Genomic DNA, 20,596 nt, shown 5'->3' on the forward strand with positions numbered 1-20,596 from the left:
TTCGTGTTCTAAAAGATCTGTGTTTGCACCCGTTGGGCTTTGCTTCGGATACCCATTCATATTACATTTTATTCTTGTTAGTCTTCTGGGGGCCTGAAGTTTCTAAAATGGATATTTGTAGCCAGTGGGAGAGTTTAGCTTTTGCTACAGATAACGATGGGTTGCCAGGCAGGATCTGACTCTCCATTTTTAGGATTTTTTTCCAGCGGTAGGGCAAGGAAAACAGCAGCTGTGAATAATGCTCTGGTACTTGTGTCAACCTCAGCCTGTGGAAGGAGGAGATGCCTTTGTCTGCACTGATTTTTAGGGCTTGTCTATACGCATATATTGTACTGGTATATAGTCAAAGAGATGCTGCTATAATGGTACTTATTCCTGTACAGGAAGGGAAGTAAGTTGTACCAGTATAAGGTACCTTTTGCACTGGTGTAACTGCAGCCACACTAGGGATTTTACTCAGATCACTATTCTGGTTAAAAAAAAAATGCCTCCGCCCCCCAACTGCCATAGTTATATCAGTACAAAAACTGCACGTTGAGCAGGCCTGAGTGGGAGGCCCTGCAAAAACCTGTTTGCACAAAAGCCTAAAGACCATTATGAAGTTTTTGTGTTGTAAAAAGTCCCTTTGACATAAATACTGTTACGTTTCATGCATGTGTTGGGCTGTTTCTGGCTTTTGCAGGCAGAGACTTTTACCTTGTTCCAACCCCTCCTCTCCCACCCCTGCTGCTTTGGAAGATTTTTTTTTTTTTTTTTTATAGTGAGAATAAGAGAATCTCATTGATGGAAGAAAATATTCATCTTTAGGGAGGGAAGGGAAAGTCTGTGTGATGAATCTGTCCTCTGAATTGCTTGATAAAACAAAAGCATCATAAGACTAATGTGACTTGAAGGCCAACTTCAGAAGGAGAGCAGTGCTTGTTTTGAATATGGTTTATTTAGATGCAGTTCACATGATTGCTAGCAGCTTGTCAGGAAGTGGCCTCAACCTTAAAAGGGGCTTTGAGAATGGTGACTGCTCTGTAGGCCAGGTACATTATTGGTTGGTTTTCTTCTCCTCACTGAATGAAGTTATTCTGCTTGTTCTGTTAAGAAATGGTCAGTGTGACACCAGCAAGCCTTATCCTAATCTCAGCAACTGGACAGCAGGACCTGATCAGTACAGACTCCTGAAATTAACACTCTTCACATGCCAACCAAGAACTTCCACCCCCGCCTTTTTTTTTTGGTCTGTAGTAGTTTTCTTAATAATGATTTCCTAAATAATTAGCTGCTAAATGTTTATCTTCTCAAGCCAAAGGATATTATTAGAAAGTTGATTTTAGGAAGAAAATAGGGGGAGGAGGTGAAAAAGAACGGTGAATGTGAATCTACTGCTGCTGGAGTTGCATCATTTATTAAGGGCTTTGCCTCTCTTTCTTGCTACAGTACATATTGCATACCTCGCTGCTGCCTTGCACAGTAGGTGAAATTCTGCTTTGTTGAAGTGCTTACTGGAGGTTTGCCTAGGAGTAGAATTTGATCTGTTGGGAGACCGGGTGTTGTAACGGGGGGGTGGGGGTGGACTGTGGGGAGTGGAATGGCAGCAGTGTCATGGAAAGACGGGCTACATATCCATTGAGGCTTTGAACCTTCTGGTTGTAGGCTTTATAGGCCATTCAAGATCACTCCTATGTCATTCTTTCCTTGTCTGCAAACAGATGTGTTGATGCAGATAGTGCCCTGAATGTTAAAGAACATAATTTTCCGTGTGCTCTGCCTAGTTTGAGAGGAGAAGGGTTAGTCTTCCTTGAATTATTTCCCTCCCAGCTCTTCTTTGCATTGACCTGTTCTAGCTGAGTATCTAAATGCGGATAATGTTTCTTCTAAGTCTCAGTTTACTGGACAGTTAATTTTAAGACAAAAAGAGAAACCTACTGAAGGTTTACACCTTAGCATATCAAACTCTGATCCCTTTTCTTATCCGCCTTTAGAGAACTCTGGTTCATGATGTAACTCGCTGCTCTCTTGGGGGCTCGTGGAGGGAGGAAAGCTACAAGTTTTGATATGCTGGTGTTGTCTTTTTTATGTAAACCTTATTGAAACCAACTTGCTATGGAGTGAACCTGGATGGCTAATGACATTTCCAAAGAGAAGGCTGAGGTGGTTTCTTTCTGTTTTTCAGCTTTTTTTTTTTTTTAAAGGCACCAGTTTAGTTTCTAGCTCTGTATTTGGAAATGCTGCAAAGCCTTTACTTGGATTCTCTAAACCGTCTTCCATTGCCTTCTTAGTTTTAAAGCAACAAAGAGAGCCTGATTTCTTGTACCCAGAAGTGGAAGGGGAAAAAAATAATCAACCCTATTACAACTCCTTGGATTCTCATGGCTTTTAAAGACCTAATCCATCTGTCTTTTAAGATGCAATAATTTTTATTTCTCTTGAAAGCAAAAAAAAAAAAAAATGCTTCATGGGTTGTGGTGCATAGTCTTTGTGGAGGCTCTCCAGTGATTGAAGATTAATAATCACTCTGTTGTAGGCAGTGGAATGGAGACAGACGGCTGCAGGAAAGGAGGGGTGGGGAAAAGAGAGTGAGACTTTTATTCTGAAGCAGACTGTGCTTGGCAGTTGGCTTTTGTTGGGACTGCTGTTAAAGCAGACCTTTCTCTGCTAGGAGGGTGGGTATAAGATTTCTCTGCCAATCAGGAGCCGACAGATTGGGGCATGGTGGAGTGTGAGCAAAAAGGGAAGTTTGCTTTGAATTTAAGGGGAAAAAAATGGAGGTATTGACACTTACAACAAAGTTGCTGCTAACAAGTTTGGATGAAATTGTGTGCTGGATGGAAATGGATGGGAAGCTAGAATCCTGCTGATTTTGGAGGAGTTTGTGTGTGTGTGTGTGGTGTTGGTTGTGTGGATTCTGCAGGGCTCTGTTTGTGTAAATACTGTCTTCAGGCTGAAAATGTTTGCCATAAAGTTGATACAACTGACTTTTGATAGACCAAGAAGGGGGAAAGCTGCCTCCTCCCAGCCTTTATGGGAGGCGGGCTTCGAATGCTTTGCAGCAATTGTCTGCTGTAGCCTCCTTTTGATAAGTTTGCTTCACAACGTCCAATGGTCTTTCCCTCCCACAGGGCAAAGATGCATTGTGCTGCTTTAGACATTGATGTTGGGGTTTTGCTTTGGTTTTTATTGAAAAATGAAAGTGGTGGAACTGACGTTGTTAATGAGGGCTGTTTGGATGTGGTTCTGGAATATGGACCACGCGAACCTGTCAAAAGCAACCTAGAGTAACTCTGTCTGGCAGGGCACAGGTGTATTGACTGTGAGCTGAGAAAGTGATGTGCTGTTAAGTCTCTTTTATGGTGATGGGAATTCTCTTAGAAAGCTGGTTTTGTTTGCAAGAATTCTGGGCAGCAGGGCACTCTTGTTAATTACAGTAGCTGAGACATGTTGCTATGGTCAGTTCTTTCTTCAGAGTTCTAGCAGTGGCTTTCCTTTAGGCCTCTTCTCTTGCGTGACAATCACATATCCCTTGGAAGGGATGAAAGGGGGAGTATGTGTGATTTTTGGGGGGCTGGGGTGGGTAAAGGTGTCAAACTTTGAAGGAAAGAGATTGTAAATCAGTAGAGCAAAAATGGCTTTTCTGAAATCCTGAGGCTTTTAGTTGGAATCATTTTAAAGGTGGGAACATAAAAGGGCTTTATTTGTATAACATAAACCTCTGAAAACAAACTGGTCCCTGTTAGAGATACTGAGACTCTTTATTTGCTATAGCAAGGGCAAGTATTCATTCTTCATGAGCAAAAACCCCAGGGTGTGTGTCGTTGTGTAGATACCATGGGACTGATTCTGCTCCTGCTTGCGCTAGTCTTATACCTGTATAATACCATTGGCTTGCTCCTGATTTACACCAGAGCAAGGGAGATGAGAATTGGGACCTAAGTATACATGTGTGCATCAAGAATAAGGTTTTAATTCTTGGCTTAACAAAAATGAAGTTGGCCTCCATTCAAACTTCAGGCTGCATTGATGCTCGTTTCACTGTGGAAAATGCATGTGTCCCTGTGGCCAAAGCTTGGCTTGTTCAGGCAGGTCGATCATATGGCTAAACTAGAGTTTACATCACTCTTTTAAAAAAAACAACAAACAAACAAAAAACCCATCTTTATCTTTTTTTTTTTAAATCTGAAAATAGTGTGTCCAATATCTGTGTTTCCTCTCAAATGGGATCTCCTGGATATGCACCTGTGTGGAGTTTGTGTATGCATGGGGAGATGGATTACTCATTTGGGGAACGATTCTGCAAGATGCAGAGTGCCCTCAACTCCCCAAGCAGGACTTGAAGTGTAGTTGCTACATTTTTCTAGATAAAAAGGGAGCTTTTCCTGGAAACTTTAACAAGTGGCGATTTCCTTGACATTAAAGACTTTCTCCTCTGATTAGCTTAGTTATCCATTGGTTTTCAGATGATGCCAGCATTTTGTTTAACCCTCTATGCTGTGGCCTTAGTGTCCTTCCCTGCTCTTTCCTGAACAGCCTGTAGCCAGTGACATTAGCATGGGCCCTACAGGATGGTTACTAAAGGGGCCAGGTGGGCTTTTGCAATACATAATGGGAGAGCATCTCTGCTGTAACACCTAGAGGAACTTGGCACTGCTGCTGAGCTCAGATGGAAACAAAAATTGCATGGTGGCTGATTATAGTAACCCCAAGATCAGCTGTGTTGCTAGCCTGGGAAGGTTCAGACTTAAATGACAATGAAAAGGGCAATACAGTGTGTGTGTTCATATCTTATCTCCTTTATTTGCTTTATGGGAGATGGGCAGGGGTTTTTCCTTATCGCCCAATGTGCTCTAAACCTTTTGATTTGCATGGCTGCAGCCACCATCTGCGCTCTGGGGAGGCCTACAACAGTTGGCTTGACCTAGGCTTATTCGTCTTCTGTGATGCACACAGCATGAAATGAACCCTTCACCCTTGCCATTCCCCAACCTTTAAGACAGACCGTTCTGTTTGCGTTAACCAGATGCAGCTTTGCCAGGCAGTTGCCATGTTTACTCTTTAAACCAGCTTGTCACTTTAGCCAGAGAATTGTGCCCCTCCCTCCGATGTTTTTTTTTTTTTTTTAAAATACCCTTTTCCTTTCTGTTGCTGCTGCGCTTTTCTTTATGGCCAGGCATTTATAAGATAAGCAGCGTAGCTACCAAGCCCATATAGCAGCGGGATGCCAAGTGCCTCAGTGGCTGAATAATATAGCAGGTGTTTATTAAAAAAAGCAAAAACTGTAGAAGTTAGATGAGGGTGAGAAATGGATACCATTAAACTCAATAAACTTAAATTATGTATTAACTGTTGCTTTCCTAGATTGAAGATTTAACTCTTGCAAATTGTGTCTGTTCAACCTGGGAAAAACACCTATGTTTATCATCTTTGGTTGGCTACGTTCTTGGCACTGTGGCCTATATTTTCAAAAGTGACAAGTGAGTCTGATTGTCTCTTTGTGAGATACCCATCTTGACACCTTCAATCAGGTTCCTTTAGGGTGTGTCAAGGTGGGCACCCAAAATCACTAGTGAAAAATCTTGGTCCCCATCTTTTCCCCATGTGATCTTAGATCTCAACTGTACAAGAAAATCCATGCTCACATCCTTCTCGAATGAGATGCACTGCCAGCTCTGGCAAGCCTTTGAATTTTTGATCTTTGACCTGAACCTTGCAGGCAGTTTCCTGGAGTTGTTAGTTTTCACGCTGCAGTTTGCCCATGACTTTTCTGCCCTGGCATGGGAATGTAAACAGGATATTTTCACCATTCTGTCTTGTTAAAATGTATAGTGAATGGATGTTGGGCTAAACAGTAATTGTTTCTGTCCTTCCTCCCGCACCCCAGAGAGCAGTGCAGAGTAAGGCCGAGACTAGGAAAGACGTCTGCATGAAGACTGAGCTGCTGAAAGATATTACCAACAGTAAAGAGGAAGGTAAGTGCATGCTTTGATCTGGGACCAAACCTCATCAGTGGGAACACTGTGTATGGCATGGTTAAAAATGAACCAATAGATTAGTGACAGTTGAGCTGTGTTTTATTAATGACCCTTGTCCTGCCCCCATTAAAGGTAATGGCAGAACTCTTCATGGGCTTCTTCAGCAACAGGATCACCCCCCAAAGGATGCAGATGTGGGTCTCAGTTTCTTTGTTCCCACCCATCACGAGAATTACACTTCTCACTTCTGCTTCTGATGTGCCACTGAAACTGAAAGGAGACTAGGTTACTTTGATCTCCTGATCCATAACTAGTTTGAACTGAAGTCTGCCTTTTATTTCTCTAATGTTAATATTAGTAACGACTAGTTCCTTAGATACTAGAGAATCCAGCAAGTGCTTTAAGGAACTATTTTCACTCAGGGGACAATGAGTGGCTCTTGCCCTATGGAGTTGGTTGCTAATTGCTTCATGATCAGTTTTGATTTTTTTTTTTATGTCTTGAAGCTTGTTTTGTGCTTTCCTGTGAGCTTGCTGTTTGCTTCAGGAAGAAATGGTAGCAATGGGGAATGACTGGGACATGGCCTGTCATTATGGGGCATCTCTTTACTTGTGTATTGTTGCCCTTTTGCTTTTACCTTGAACGATGCTGTGCACATCCTGCTTTTCATCACATAAGGTATTTCCAACCAGAGTCTGTGTGTGTGTTGCACACATTCACACGCAATCTGAAAATTTAGTATTGATCTCCATATTTAAACCTGTATCTCTCTGTTTGTTTGTTTTTTGTTTTTTGTCTTCATGGGGTCATTACTGAAGTCATTGCTTCTGCCTGGATGGGCATACTTTTGTTCTAATCCCTAGTCCAGGACTGGGGGTTAGAAAAGAACTGAACTGGCCCCTCTAAAATATTTCTAGTCCTTGCTGGACATGAGATATCAGACCTTAAAATTCATACCAATCTGAGCACCATCTCACTTTCCCTTTCTCTTCAATCCAGCATAGAATTGCAGAATCATAAAAATGTAGGAGGGACCTCAAGAGGTCATCAAATCCAGCCTCTGGCACTGAGGCAGAATCAAGTAAACCTAGACTAGCCCTGACAGGTGTTTATCCAACCTCTTCTTAAAAACCTCCAGTGATGGAGATTCCACAATCTCCCTTAAAAGTCTATTACAGAATTTTAACTAGTCATATCGTCAGAAAGTTTTACCTAATATCTAACCTAAATTTCTCCTGCTGCAATAAACCCATTGCTACTTGTCCTACCTTCAGTGGACATGGAGAACAATTGATCACCATCCTCATTATAACAGCCTTTAACATATTGGAAGCCTTATCTGGTCTCCCCTCAGTTTTCTCTTTTCTGAAGATTGAACATGCCCAATATCTTTAACAATTACCTCCCATCTCTTACATATGACACTCCTGTTAATAGACCCCAAAATGACATTAGCCTTTTTTTCTTTGCAACTGCATCACATTGTTGACTCGTATTCAATTTGTGATCCACTATAACCCCCAGATTCTTTTCAACGGTATGACCACTTCGCCAGTTATTCCTCATTTAGTAATTGTGCATTTGATTTTTCCTTCCTAAATGTACATGTCTCTGTTGAATTTCATCTTGTTGATTTCAGATCAATTTTCTATTTGTCAAGATCCTCTTGAATTCTAATCCTGTCCTCCACCGTGTTTGCAGCCCACCCAACTTGGTGTTATCCACAAATTTTAGAGGCATGCTTTTCAAAAATGACTTGAATAATGTAGTGAAAATATTATATAGTACTGGAGCCAGGACTGACCCCTGTGGGTCCCCACTAGATACACCCTCCCAATTTGACAGTGAACCATTGAGAACTACTCTTTGAGTCCTGTCTTTCAGCCAGTTGTATATCCACAGTATAGTAATTTCATCTAGACCACATTTCCCTAGTTTGCTTATGAGCATGTCATGTGGGACTGCATCAGAAAGCTTACTTAAATCAAGATATATCACACCTGCTGTTTCCCCCCTTATCCACTAGGCCAGTTACCCTGTTAAAGGAAATTAGGTTGGTTGGGCATGATTTGTTCTTGACAAATCCATGCTGACTGTTCCTTAAAACCCTCTTATCCTCTCTAGGTGCTTACAAATTGATGGTTTAAATATTTGTTCCAGTATCTCTCCGGGTATCAACGTTAGGGTGACTGTCTATAATTCCTCGGATCTTCTTAGTACCTATCTTTAAAAAGGGGAACAATGTTTGCCTGTCACCACTCCTCTAGGACTTCACCCATCCTCCATGAGTTCTTGAAGATAATTGCCAACAGTTCTGAGATTGCTTCTGTTAGTTCCTAAGTCCCCTGGGCCTAGGATGACTTTTGTTAGGCTCTGTTGACTTGAATGTATCTAACTTACCTAAATATTCTTTAACCCGTTCTTTCCCTATTTTCGCTTGCATTCCTTCCCCCTTGTTAATATTAATTGTGTTGAGTATCTGATCACTGTTAACCTTTTTAGTGAAGATTGAAGCAAAATAGCCATTAGACACCTTAGTCTTCCTGATATCATCAGGTAATCGCTCTCCTTCTCCACTAAGTAGAGGACCTACACTTCTTCTGCATCATTTTCTGGCTCGTAATGTATTTAAAGAACCTCTTTTTACTGCGTTTTATGGCCTATGCGTGGTGTAACTCATTTTGTGCCTTAGTCTTTCTGATTTTGTCCCTGCATGCTTGTACTATTCTTTTGTACTCCTCCTTAGCACTTTGTCCAGGTTTCCACTTTTTGTAGGATTCCTGGTTGATTTTCAGGTCATTCAAGAGTTCCTGATGCAGCCAGATTGGCCTCTTACTATTCTTCCTAAATTTTCTTCACATCTGGATAGTTGGCACTTGTACCTTTAATCTTGTCTCCTTCCGGAGAGCTGGCAGTTCCTGAACTCCTTTACCTCATAGATTTTCTTCCCATGGGACTTTACCTACCAGTTCTCTGATTATGTTCAAAGTCTACTTTTTTGAAGTTCATTGTCCTTATTCTGCTGCACTTTTTCCTTTAGAATCCTAAAATCTATCACTTCATGATCACTGTCACCCAAATTGCCTTCCACCTTCTGATTCGCTACCAATTCCTCCCTGTTGGTCAGAATCAAGTCTAAAATACCTGCCCCCTTGGATTCTCCTTCCACCTTCTAAAACACAGTTGTCCCCAATACATTCCAAGAACGTATTGGTGTTCTATTGATGGATTTGATGTTTTACGTATTGCTTTTCCTACAGATGTAGACGTAGTACAAGTCTCCCTTTATTACCAGGCCTTGTCTTTTGGATATTTCTGTTCCAGAAATGCCTCATCCGCCTCCTTTTCCTGATTTGGTGGTCTAATATCACCCCCTTTTTTCCCCTTTTATCTTTATCCTGAGACTTTCAACTGGTCTGCTTCCCACCTCCTTCTGGCCTTTGACATAAGTAGATATATTCTGGTTGCATAATGCAATGCTGCCTCTCTCTTTTCCCTGTCTGTCCTTCCTACAAAAGCTGTACCCCTCTATACCAGTATTTCAGTCATGAGATTTATCCCACCAATTCTCAATGAGGCCAGTTTAGTCATAGTTTAGCTCAGGTACTAATACTTCCAGGTCTTCCTGTGTTTTCTTGCATTTGTCTATAGACATCTAAGACTTTGAGCAGATTGCCCCACTGATTGCCTTCTTGTTGTTCCTGTGTAGAGTCCTGTAGTACATTTCTATGTCACCTGTCCATATTTATGCTTACCTGTGGGCTTTTGTCACCTACCTTCTTTGGACCTACTTTAAAGCCTCCCTCACTGGGTTGGCAAGCCAGTGTTTGAAGATGCTCTTCCCCTTCTTGGTCAGGTGCACCCAGCTCTTCCCAGAACAGAGTTCTGCGGTCGATGTTTGTTTTTTTAGAAACCACTTTCTTACAAACCACTCAAGTTAGAGACTGATGACCAAATCCTGAAGCATTTGCACCCATGCTTGTCTTTAAGCATGTGAGTAATCTCATTGAAGTCAAAGTAATGTGTGTGCTTAAGTCTTTGCACCAGTGTAACTGAGAGGAGAAACTGGCTGTGGTGCCTTATATCACTTGGATGTGGGATATGAAACTGCTTTTGCATGATACAAACCATTGCTTTCTAGCTCTAGCTGTTCTCAACCAGCAACCTCTAGATTCTGATGGGTTAAAAAACCAAGAGGATAATCAGAATGGAGTGATACTTGAGAGTCTTGATACCTCTTGACTGATTTGGGGCTAGGAAATCATAGGAAAGTGGAGAATCCCACGTGTGCAATGGTATAAAACGTGCATTTCCAGTCTTGGTGCTTCCCGAGGTATTGGACTTTCAAACCATCCTCCCGCCTTCAGTCTACCAGCTTTTTTATGGAGGTATGGGACAAAATATTTCAAGTACGGAGGCCCAGACATGTCATTTCCATTCCCTATTGTGTTTTTTGTATTAACCCATTATTTTAACATGCCTGACTATGGCTTGCATGATTATTTGGCTGTGTGGCTTGTATATATAGTTCTAACCAGCATTGGTACCACATGAGTTTAATTAGGTAATGTTCCCCGATTCCATTACCAATAATGCATATCATTTATTTAATGATTTACATTTTCAAGTGCTTCCCAAACATTAAATAATTACTACTGCCTGACAATTTGACAGGAATGTTTTCTCTAGAGGTAGCATATGGTGCAGTGATGGATGGGCACCTCCCCAGGTTGGAAGGTTTGGTTTGGTGACACACCCTGTGGTCTGGACGCTTCTTTGAAATGTCTCTCAACTACCTGAATCTCTTGGATCTGTAAAATAGGACCCAACTAGCTCAAGAAGAAGATTCAGTGAGAAGCTTCTGGTTCGCATGATCAGGTCTGAAAGACCATGAGACTGCTGGTCGTCTCGTGTTGGAGGAGAACTGTTGTCTATTAGAATAGGAGCTGATCTGGATTCTGTTCCTGTTGTAAGGACATCCCTAGCTGGGCTGTCTGCAGGGTTTGAACCCAGGACTGTTGGAGCTAAAAGCTGGACCCTTTACTGCTTGAGCTAACGGATGAGAGTATGGATTATACACCTGCACAATTTGGAAATGCTTGTCCTGAGCTTCAGAGGTCCATATCAATTCAGAGCCACGTAGGGGCAGTTATTTGTAACAAAGCTGCTTTGTGTTAGTGTGGGTTGTGCCAGCTCTGCCACTGACTCACTGCATGGCCCTTGGCAAGTCATACAACTTCTCTGTGCCTCAGTTTTCTCCATCTGTAGGACGGCAAGACAGCTACCTACCTCACACGCATTTTGGGAAGCGTAATGCCTGAAGTGCTTTGAGTTCCTGGAAGGAAAGGTACTGCAGAGCTGCGGTGTTGTAGTTCAGTAATTTGGGGGGCTCTTCTGGCTTCAGCCTAGCAGCACAAAAATGAGAAATAAATAAACTTCACACATCTATCAGTGTCCTGGGAGCAAGTCCCAGACAAAGTAAAACCCAGTATTTGCTGCATGTGTTGACTAAAAGCTCCTTTCTATCTAAGGCCACGCAATAGAGAGAGAAAAAAGCTACTAGAGAATAGCAAACTGGTGACTAGAACCTTCATTAAGTTCTTCTATGGGTAAAAGCTCAGGTCAGCCCTTTGCTTGGGGGAAAAAGGGGTGAATGGAAAAAAAAAGTTGCTCTTGTGTTGTATTAAGGTTGGGCGTATCTAGTTTGTCTCAGTGTGTAACGAACTACTGAATCATCTCTTACATCGGCATGACTTCAGTTCTTCTGCTAATGTTCACAATGCAGAGCAACCGGCTACATCTCACTTGGTCTTTCAAAGCAGCCTGCACCCGTTTGGCTCAGCCCAGCAGATAGAAAGCTCCCAGTGAGAGACCAGTCGAAGGCTGGGAGCTGTGATGGCTTGCGCCCGCTGGGGATCAGGCCTGATGTTTTCAATTCTGTTTCACCAAGAAGAAAAGAATCCCCCTTGGCGTGAAAACTTTCCTGATTCTGGGTTGAACAAAATGGGTGGAGTTTTCCTCTTAATTCTAATATAAAATCTTGATCCAGAGTTTTATACTAACGAGCGCTCGTTCACTTAGCATCCCCCTTTCAATTTCCTTTTTCTTTCAACTGGGCTTTTCTCTGCTTTACTATTTCCTTTAATTGTTTTATTTTTTCTGAGAAGGAAAGAGTTCTCTTTCTTACCAGCAAACCGTAAGACCCACAAACCCTTGAACGACCTCTTGTTAAAAGTGAATTCAGCAAGGCAATCTGATCTTGAGGAAATGGCTCTTGTATCTTGATTAACTATACAGGTGCGCTGCAAAGCTTTGGTTATACACACATGGGAGTAGAACTACTGCACCTTCTGGGCTGTTTTGAGGATGACCTAGTAGTTGGGTGTTCTGACAGGGTGGTTTGCCCCTTAACTCCTGTTCAGTCGTCAGACCCATGATGCCTATAGAGAGCTGCAGTCAGGAGCTTGGTATCTGTGGCTGTCCCTGGAGCAGGTTTGAAAGACGTAGTGGGAGAGAGCTCTGGGCCCCCTAGCCAGTTTAGGTCAGGGAAATAGCTTGGCTTTGGTGTTAATTGGTGTGTGTTTGTCTTCAAATTAATTGTGCTCTGCAGTAAGGGCCTGAAAGAAACCTGGGTGTGGTGTTAGCCCTTCCTGGGCTGGGGAGATGGGCCAGCAGTTTCCGGATGACCTGTCTCCAGTAGAAGTCAATGCCTTATGGTTCAGGGGAATGTACAAAACCCCCATAACGGACAACTGTGCATTCACTTGCAAGAAGAGTTTTCCTCAGCTCAGTCATAGTGGTTGGCTTATGCCCTGAAGCATGACGGTCCATATCCCCTGTTTTTCCTGGCTAGTGTAATTGAGGATAGACGTCTATGGTTTTCAGCAAGACCTAAGGGAGTTAGGTGCCCAGCTGAAAGCCACAAACGAATTGAAGGGGACACGGTCATGTTGACCTAGTCATCCTCAGCTGTGTCTGTAGAGTAAGTACTGTTCCCCTCAGGCTGTGGTCAGAGCAGCTGGCATGAGCTGTAGCTCCTTTGTCATAGAATCATAGAAATGTAGAGCTGGAAGAGAGCTCGAGAAGTCCAGTCCAACCCCCTGCACTGTGGCAGGACCAACTAGACCTAGTCCTACACCGTCTGCCTGGGGACAGTTACTGGCAGGCTGGCCAGGAGCACAGACCATTTCTATCACAGCGCAAGAGCCAAACGTGAATCCATCTGAAAGACAGCTATCCAGTACAATCCAAGCCAACAGAAAGGAACGCAAACTATGGCAGGCAGAGCTGGGATATGAGGTGGCATGGCATATTGGCTCCTCTCTCAGGAGTCTCTTGTTCAGAATCTCAGCTTTCATTAAAAAAAAGCTAACCCCTCTCTTGCTGTTCCGCTTGAAAAGAAAACGTCAGTCGTGTGGGGTGTAAACGATGAGGAGATGTCTGCAGAGAGGCAGGAGCAAAAGCCGGGAGAGCTGAGAACTGCCCCACTCATCTCAGCGAGGTGTTGACCCAGAGGCCCAGTGGTGATCATTTAAATGTCCACACGAGCTGTTTCATTCCTTGTGTCTGAAAGGAGTTACAACCGTGCACAGTGAAGGAATGATTGGCAGCATGGGTAAGCATACCAGCGAACTACTAACCTCAAGCCTGCCAGGGACCCTGGATATGTCCTTTGGTTGCTCGCCTGCGCGGAAGCCTGTGTGCCAAGTCTACGCAACTGCTGTTACCTGTGATATTTAGATTAAAGCCAGCATCTGTACTCCTAACTGTACTATCAGTCCTTTCATCGTTTGGCGGTGTGGATGTACCCTTACTGTGACTGACATGTGGTTCCACAAGTGGGTGATGTCTGGGAGAGAGATAATTGAGGTTGGCTAAAACATGGCAAGTCAATAAGAACTTCAGAAGGACCTAGCAAAACTGAAGAGGTTAAGTTTTTTGTTGATTATACGTATCCACTCAGACACATTTCTAGTTTCTAAATTAACTGTAACCACTCAGGAAACAGATCTGGTCATCACTGCACACAGTTCAATGACATCCTCTGTTCAGTGTGCAGTGGGGTAAAAAACAACACACACACACACACACACAAAACCAACCCCCAAAATTCTCAAATGCATAAAGAAAGGAATAGAAAATAATGCTGAAAATATGACGATGCCACTGTATAAATTGAGGGTATGCCCTCTCATGAAATAATGTGCTTTGTTCTGTTTTCCATATTTAAAAAACAACCACCACACAGATGCAGCAAAAACAAAAGGGGGTCTGAGATGGGTGAGGAAAATGAGTGGAGGCCTGAAGCAACTGCATATGAGGAAATATTGAAAAGACAGACTTCAGAGAAGAGATGAATAGCACGAGACATGGTAAAAATATACAGATAGATCAGACATTTCCGTTCACCCTCTCTCATAATATGTGAGCGAGGAGATGCTCAATGAAACAGAAAAGCAACACTTTTTAAAAGAAAATACTTTATGCTCTGCTTAAGTGACCTGTGGAACTCATTGCCACAAGATATCAGCAAGACCAGCATCTTAACAGGAGTCTAAAAAGGATGAGACATATTAAATGGCTAGTGAGAACACTCACAGTATTATTAGAGAAGATGAAAAATGTATAAAGACTATAAAGCCTCAGTCTTCAGGGCGTAAGCCAGCAGGTCTCAAAATTTGGATTGCATCCCCATTTGGGGCTGTGCCCTCAGCGGATGGGGTCACCGGTCCAACGAGCCAGGTTCAGCCCACGAGACAATGCCGTCTGACCCTTAACATGTCCGGACCTGCTCCACACATGCTGTGCCAGGAGGCTGATGTACAAAATGGCAGCCTCCACACAGCGCGCACCACATGTGCGAAGTCACACTGTGCGGAGGCCACTATTTTGTAAAACGGTGACCTCCTGGCATGGCGTTTGTGAAGCAGGTCTGGACACGTGGGCTGTGTGGCTGCCATTTTTCCACTTGCACCATCCGACTGTGCAAGCATCCAGCTGAGGGACTTGAATGCAGAAGTTCGTTATCTGTGGGCAGCAGCTTTATCAACAGAGCATCTTCTCTGAGCTCTTAGAAGCCTGTGCTAGCCCTTTCTGCAGTGGCTTGTAAGCTCCTTAAGGCAGGGCCCATATCTTCTTTTATGCCGCCCTGAATACCCTGTTGGCACTTGATAAAGAATCATTGTAAGTCACTGTCTCTGCTTCCCTAGTATCACCACATGGGGCCTTCCTAAGTCCTGCCTCATTTGCCTAGCAGCGAATTCCTCTTTCTGATTTGTGATAAGAGGCACAGTGGAGTCATTTTGATGCAGAATCTCTGCTGCAGCCTCCAGCAGTGAGTTTGGTGGTGCGGTTATGAATGAAAAAGGAGAGTGCAAGAAACGTATTCTCAAATATGATGAAGCTTTCTTTGAGTATGGCTTCACCGGGGAGTTTGGGAGAAGGAAGAAAGCCAGCATTTTGGCCTATGTCACATGGTGTTATCTAGCAAAAGCATGAAACCTAACTAACTGAAACACTTGGAAACCCTTCAGAAGGAACACTCAGGCAAACCAAGTCATTTTTCCTGCGCTGGAAAGAAGACCTTTTGCGTCAGCAAGTGCCGTTCAAGAAAGCCATGTCCGTCTGTGATTGCGCTCAAAAGGCATCATTGGAGGTGAGTTTTACCACATCACACAGGCCAAAAAGCCTCACACAACTGGAGAGACATTGATTTTGCCAGCTGCAGTTGATATGGTGAAGATAATGTGAAGGGAAACTGAGGCAAACAAACAAAGCCGTATCACTCTCTAACAACACAGTGAAGCAAAGGCTTGAGGTGTTAGCAGCAGATCATGAAAACACACTGGAAGAGCATCTGAAAAACACGGATGCTTTTGCTCTTCACGTTTATGTGAGCCCTGAAGGTCGTGATGCACATTTATTGACTTTTGTGAAGTACACGTGGCAGGGTGCAGTTCTCGCAAACATTCTGTTCTAGCTCTGTCTTCCTGGACACAAGACGGCACAAGGAATGTTCCATGTGCTACATGCAAGACAGAAGTATCTTGTGTCATCGCATGGTGGGCTTCTGTATAGTTGGAGTTCCGTCTGTGGCAGCCCACAAAGCAGGTCTGTGCTTTGATGAAGAAAGTTGCTCCGTCTGCTGTATAGACTCACTGCATGATTCAGAGAACAGCTGGCATCTAAAGCTCTGAGTCCAGAGCGAGGTGAAGTTTTGCAGCCGGTCTTGTCTATTGTGAACTACATCAAGACTCAGCCCCTTTGCAGGTGTGTGTTTGCAAAATTCTGCGAAGGCATGGGTCCAATCACAACATGGCGGTATTCCACACTGACGCTCATTAGCTCTTGTGAGGAAAAATACTGGAATGATTTTTTTGAACTGAGAGACGAGCTGCATGCCTATGCAATGGATTGCAAAAAGAGTGAATTGATTTTCTGTGTGACCGAAGGAAGGTGTGCCTATGTCCTAGACATATTTGGGAAACTGAATGAATTGAATAAAGGTCTGCAAGGAAAGAACACCCACATCCTTCAGCTGAGTGATCAAATAACAGGATTCATGAAAAAAGTTGTTTTCTGGAAGAATAATCTATTGAAGACAAACTATGACTCCTTCCCACAGCTTTGCAAGTTCCTGGCTGACAATGAAATTGTTCAGCCACCCACATAGGTGATTGCTGAGCATCTCAGGCGGATGGAGGAACAATTTACATCCTTTTTCCCTGACTTGGACATGACAAAGTCCAATTGGGTGCGAAACTCCTTTCAGTGCAAGCCCGAGATGCCATGGATTTGCCAGCATCTGAAATCAAACAGCTCATTGAAATTTCCTGCAATCAATTCTTGCAAGGAACCTATGCCCAACTTTATCTCCCGGCATTCTGGTGCACTATCAAGAATGAATATCCTGCACTCTCAACACGCGCCTTGCAACTGCTGGTGCCATTCGCGAGCAGCGCACTTGTATCCGTCAAGCCTCGGTATGGATCTACTGTTGATGTCACATCGGCAATTAGATGTTCGATTTCTGCCACGCCGTCGGACTTCGAGACGCTGCGTCGTTACACACAAGCCCATGTGTCACATTAGAGAGCATTCAATAACATACTTCATGTGTAAATTCCTTCGCTTCTTCAGTTGCTATGTTGCTTTGCTGCTGTCTGCGGTCACAGGAAACAGCAAGTTGCAAAATGGGCAAAAAGTTTGGGAACCCCTGGCATAAGCTCTTTATTTAGTGTCTGGGGTTAGGGAGAATCTTCTGCTATGGGCTACTTAATAACTATCCATGATGAGGTTTCTTATACCTTCCTCTGAAGCATCTGGTACTCGCCACTCTCAGAGGCCCCAATTCCGCAGTGTACTTAGTGTACTTAAGTCCATCTCTGTTCAGCAAAGCAGGTGCTTTACTTTTTAAACTCGTGGGTACATCTTACTGACTTGAATGAGATTTAAGCCAGGGCTTTGTTGTGTTGGGATGGACTGCTGAATTGGGGCCAGAGACAGGATACTAGGCTAGGTCTAGCTGTTCTGAGCTGGCATGACAATGTTTTTATCACCAGATCAAGGTAATTCTACTATAAAAAGAATCTAAATTATGTTACCATGTCTTATTAAGCAGTTTAGAGCTTGACACAAACTGGAGCTTAGTGGGGGGTCTTTCTAATTAGAGGCTTGGGCAGGGACCTGAGATAATCCTTAGCAACTCCTGAATGAGCTCATGCAGGCCATCAGGCATTGTCACGGTAGCCCTCATAGGGGATTTGGGCAGTGCAAAAACATGTTTGCGGGGAGCAGCCAACTTTTTTTTTAAACTAGTCAATTTATTATTATTTTCTTGATTTAGTGCTGGTGAAAAATAGCAGGTTGACAGCTCTGAAGATTGATTATCTTTTTACTCCCCAGAGCAGGTACTTCATGGGCAGCTGCAGTACAAGCCTTCACCACAATGTGCCTCAAACCTGACCTGAGATGAAAGGGAAATTTAATCTCTGGTCATTTTAAATCCTTGGCCTCTCTGCTGGCTTCGCCAACCAGGGAGCCCAGTGATGATCATTGTAATCCCAATTTTTGCTATTGACACGTGTCCACTAGAAACTAGATTGTCAGACCCTATAACACATTTCACTCCTTCCACTGAGCAGCAAATAAGTGGGTTGTGGATGGAAGCTCAAAGGGGCAGATTTTGCATTGTTCTGCACCGTATACATTCGCTTACACCGGTGCAGAATGGTATTAAATTATTTTGGGGAAGTTCTATAGCCTGAGTTACACAGGAGATCAGACTAGATGATCACAATGGTCCGTTCTGACCTTGAAATCTATGAAATCAGAAACATGTTCACTTTGCCTTGCTGTAAATGATTGCACAAGGTGCAGCACAGTGGAAAAAGAGGCCCGTAGGTCTACTGTCAAGTTCTAAAGTTCCATACTACTCTACAGAATATGGACTATTTTCCTTTGTCGCTTTGTACAGTTTCCAGTAATCAAGGTTCAGAAATGTTTGTCTGTTTGTAAAGATTAATGGCATTTGTTCAGCCCATCAGATTAGAGTTTTCACACAATGCACAGTCAACCTGTGGAACGCCTTGCCAGAGGATGCTATGAAGGCCAAGACTATAACCGGGTTCAAAAAAGAACTAGATAAGTTCATGGAGGATAGGTCCATCAATGGCTATTAGCCAGGATGGACAGGAATGGTGTCCTTAGCCTCTGTTTGCCAGAAGCTGGGAATGGCCAACAGGGGATGATTACCTGTTCTGTTCATTCCCTCTGGGACTACCTGGCATTGACCACTGTCGGTAGACAGGATACTGAGCTAGATGAACATTTGGTCTGACCCAGGACGGCCGTTCTTATGTTCAACATTTATTAAAAGTAGAAAATTGTAGGGTTTTTTTTTCTTTTTCTTTTTTCTTTTTAAACTTCAGTTAAGTGGCTTTTTTCATAAAGTCTCTGCGTTCTTTATGGAGTAATACAATTATCCTTTCCCCTAGTGTAGTGCTCTGATCCAGGGGTTCTCAACCTTTTTCTTTTTGAGGCCCCCCACCAATATGCTATAAAAATTCCACGGCCCGTCTGTGCCACAACAACTGCTTTTCTGCATATAAAAGCCAGGGCCAGCATTAGGGGGTGGCAAGCGGGGCAATTCCCCGGGCCCCCACGCCACAGGGGGCCCTGTGAAGCTAAGTTACTCAGGCTTTGGCTTCAGCCCCAGGCAGTGGGACTTCGGCTTTCTGCCCTGAGCCCCAGCAAGTCTAATGCTGGCCCTGCCTGGTGGACCCCCTGAAACCTGCTCGCGGCCCCCCAGCGGGCCCCGGACCCCTGGTTTAGAACCACTCCTCTAATCTGTCTTGATTTGGTCACTTTTATGGCAGCTAAATTGAATGAGCAGAGAGTGCAACAATTGTCAGTTGCAGAAGCTATCTGATCGCTTCAGTGGGAATGCTCAGCAGCGTAAATCTGTCCTGTTTTTAGGGCCTTCTCTTGCCAGGTGCTGAGAGCCTCCTGCAAAACGCTGGGAACCCTCCACTCCCAGAGCCTTGCAAATCTCGACCCGTAATTGTGTTTCTCACAGTGCTAACATTGCTGAAATGAAGATTGAAATGGCTACACCAAGACCAGTTTAAAAATGCGAACTCTGGGGAATATAAAGGGCTGTCGGCTTTCTTCTGCTCTTTAGCTTAATGTTTCCCCTCAGTGATTGTGAACAGTAACAGAAAAATCCATTCTTTGTCTTTCCTCCTTTTAAATCACAGCTGGCAAAAGCACATGCCTTCTGCAGCTTATTGGTGTCTTAAGCTGTGAATGCTTCCGTAAATTGAAGCTGTCCCGAGTGGCAAGAGTTGGGGTTGCTCTGACTTTGAAGCCTGCTTGCACATCCATGAAGCTGCATGGCTGGGGCACATTTTTGCCTCTGCTCACCTGCAGGGAATACTAGTGAGTTATTTTTAAAAGTTACTTAGCTGTCCGTAGTCTAGACTGGCAGTATCCACCTGGGGAGCTCTAACATGCCTGACCTTCTCTGTGTGGGAAAAGAGAGCATTCCTAATGGAGGGTCCTAGCCAGGCCAAAGCATCAGAGTCCCATGGGAAAGCCATGTACGTGAAGATACTTTCCTGCACGATATTCAGTGCCAAACATCCATTGATTTCAATGTGAAATAAGCGAGAGCTTTAAAGGTGAAGCTGATATGGCACATTTATAATCAGTGTTAGGACTAATGGCAAATGGCTCTGATGGGGAAACATTTTAAATCTCAGCTGATGACTAGAGAAAGTGGAAGTGCTAGGAAACGTTATGAGTGTTTCACGTGCTAGAGCCGATAGTGTGTGTAAGTGAAACAGTCCGGTGCCACTGTGACTCTCCAGGTGAAACCCATTTGCAGACAGTGTGTTAAAGATGAGTTGACTACTTTAAAAATAAATATATAATTCAAAAACTAAGATCTCATAATTTAGGGGCAAATCAGCCTCCTAGTCCCTTAGACTATGGGTGGGCAAACTTTTTGACCCAAGGGCCACATCTGGGTATGAAAATTGTATGGCGGGCCATGAATGCTCACAAAATTGGGGGTTGGGGCATGGGAGGGTATCAGGGGTGCAGGCTCCAGGCAGCGCTTACCTCAAGCAGCTCCCAGA

At 43.6% G+C, this 20,596-nt stretch overlaps 1 protein-coding gene across 20 annotated transcripts in view; it reads left to right on the plus strand.

Annotated features, from left to right (window-relative positions):
* The window catches only part of EHMT1 (euchromatic histone lysine methyltransferase 1), a 164,098-nt gene that overhangs the window by 66,468 nt on the left and 77,034 nt on the right, over positions 1-20,596 (plus strand). For 14 of the 20 annotated variants that reach the window (XR_010593593.1, XR_010593594.1, XR_010593592.1 and 11 more), the window contains one exon: positions 5,867-5,954. Coding sequence is in view for 16 of the 20 variants with exons in the window: in XM_065572190.1 (XP_065428262.1) it covers positions 5,867-5,954 (88 nt within the window). In the remaining 4 variants the exon portion in view is untranslated. Of the gene's footprint in view, positions 1-2,591; positions 2,760-5,866; positions 5,955-11,234; positions 11,305-13,357; positions 13,573-14,205; positions 14,330-19,647; positions 19,896-20,596 lie in introns of those variants that run through there. The other 6 variants (XM_065572192.1, XM_065572189.1, XM_065572188.1 and 3 more) reach the window with 5 other exon arrangements.

The sequence above is a fragment of the Chrysemys picta genome, chromosome 18 (genome assembly GCF_011386835.1).
Source record: "Chrysemys picta bellii isolate R12L10 chromosome 18, ASM1138683v2, whole genome shotgun sequence".
Taxonomy (NCBI): Eukaryota; Metazoa; Chordata; order Testudines; family Emydidae; genus Chrysemys; species Chrysemys picta.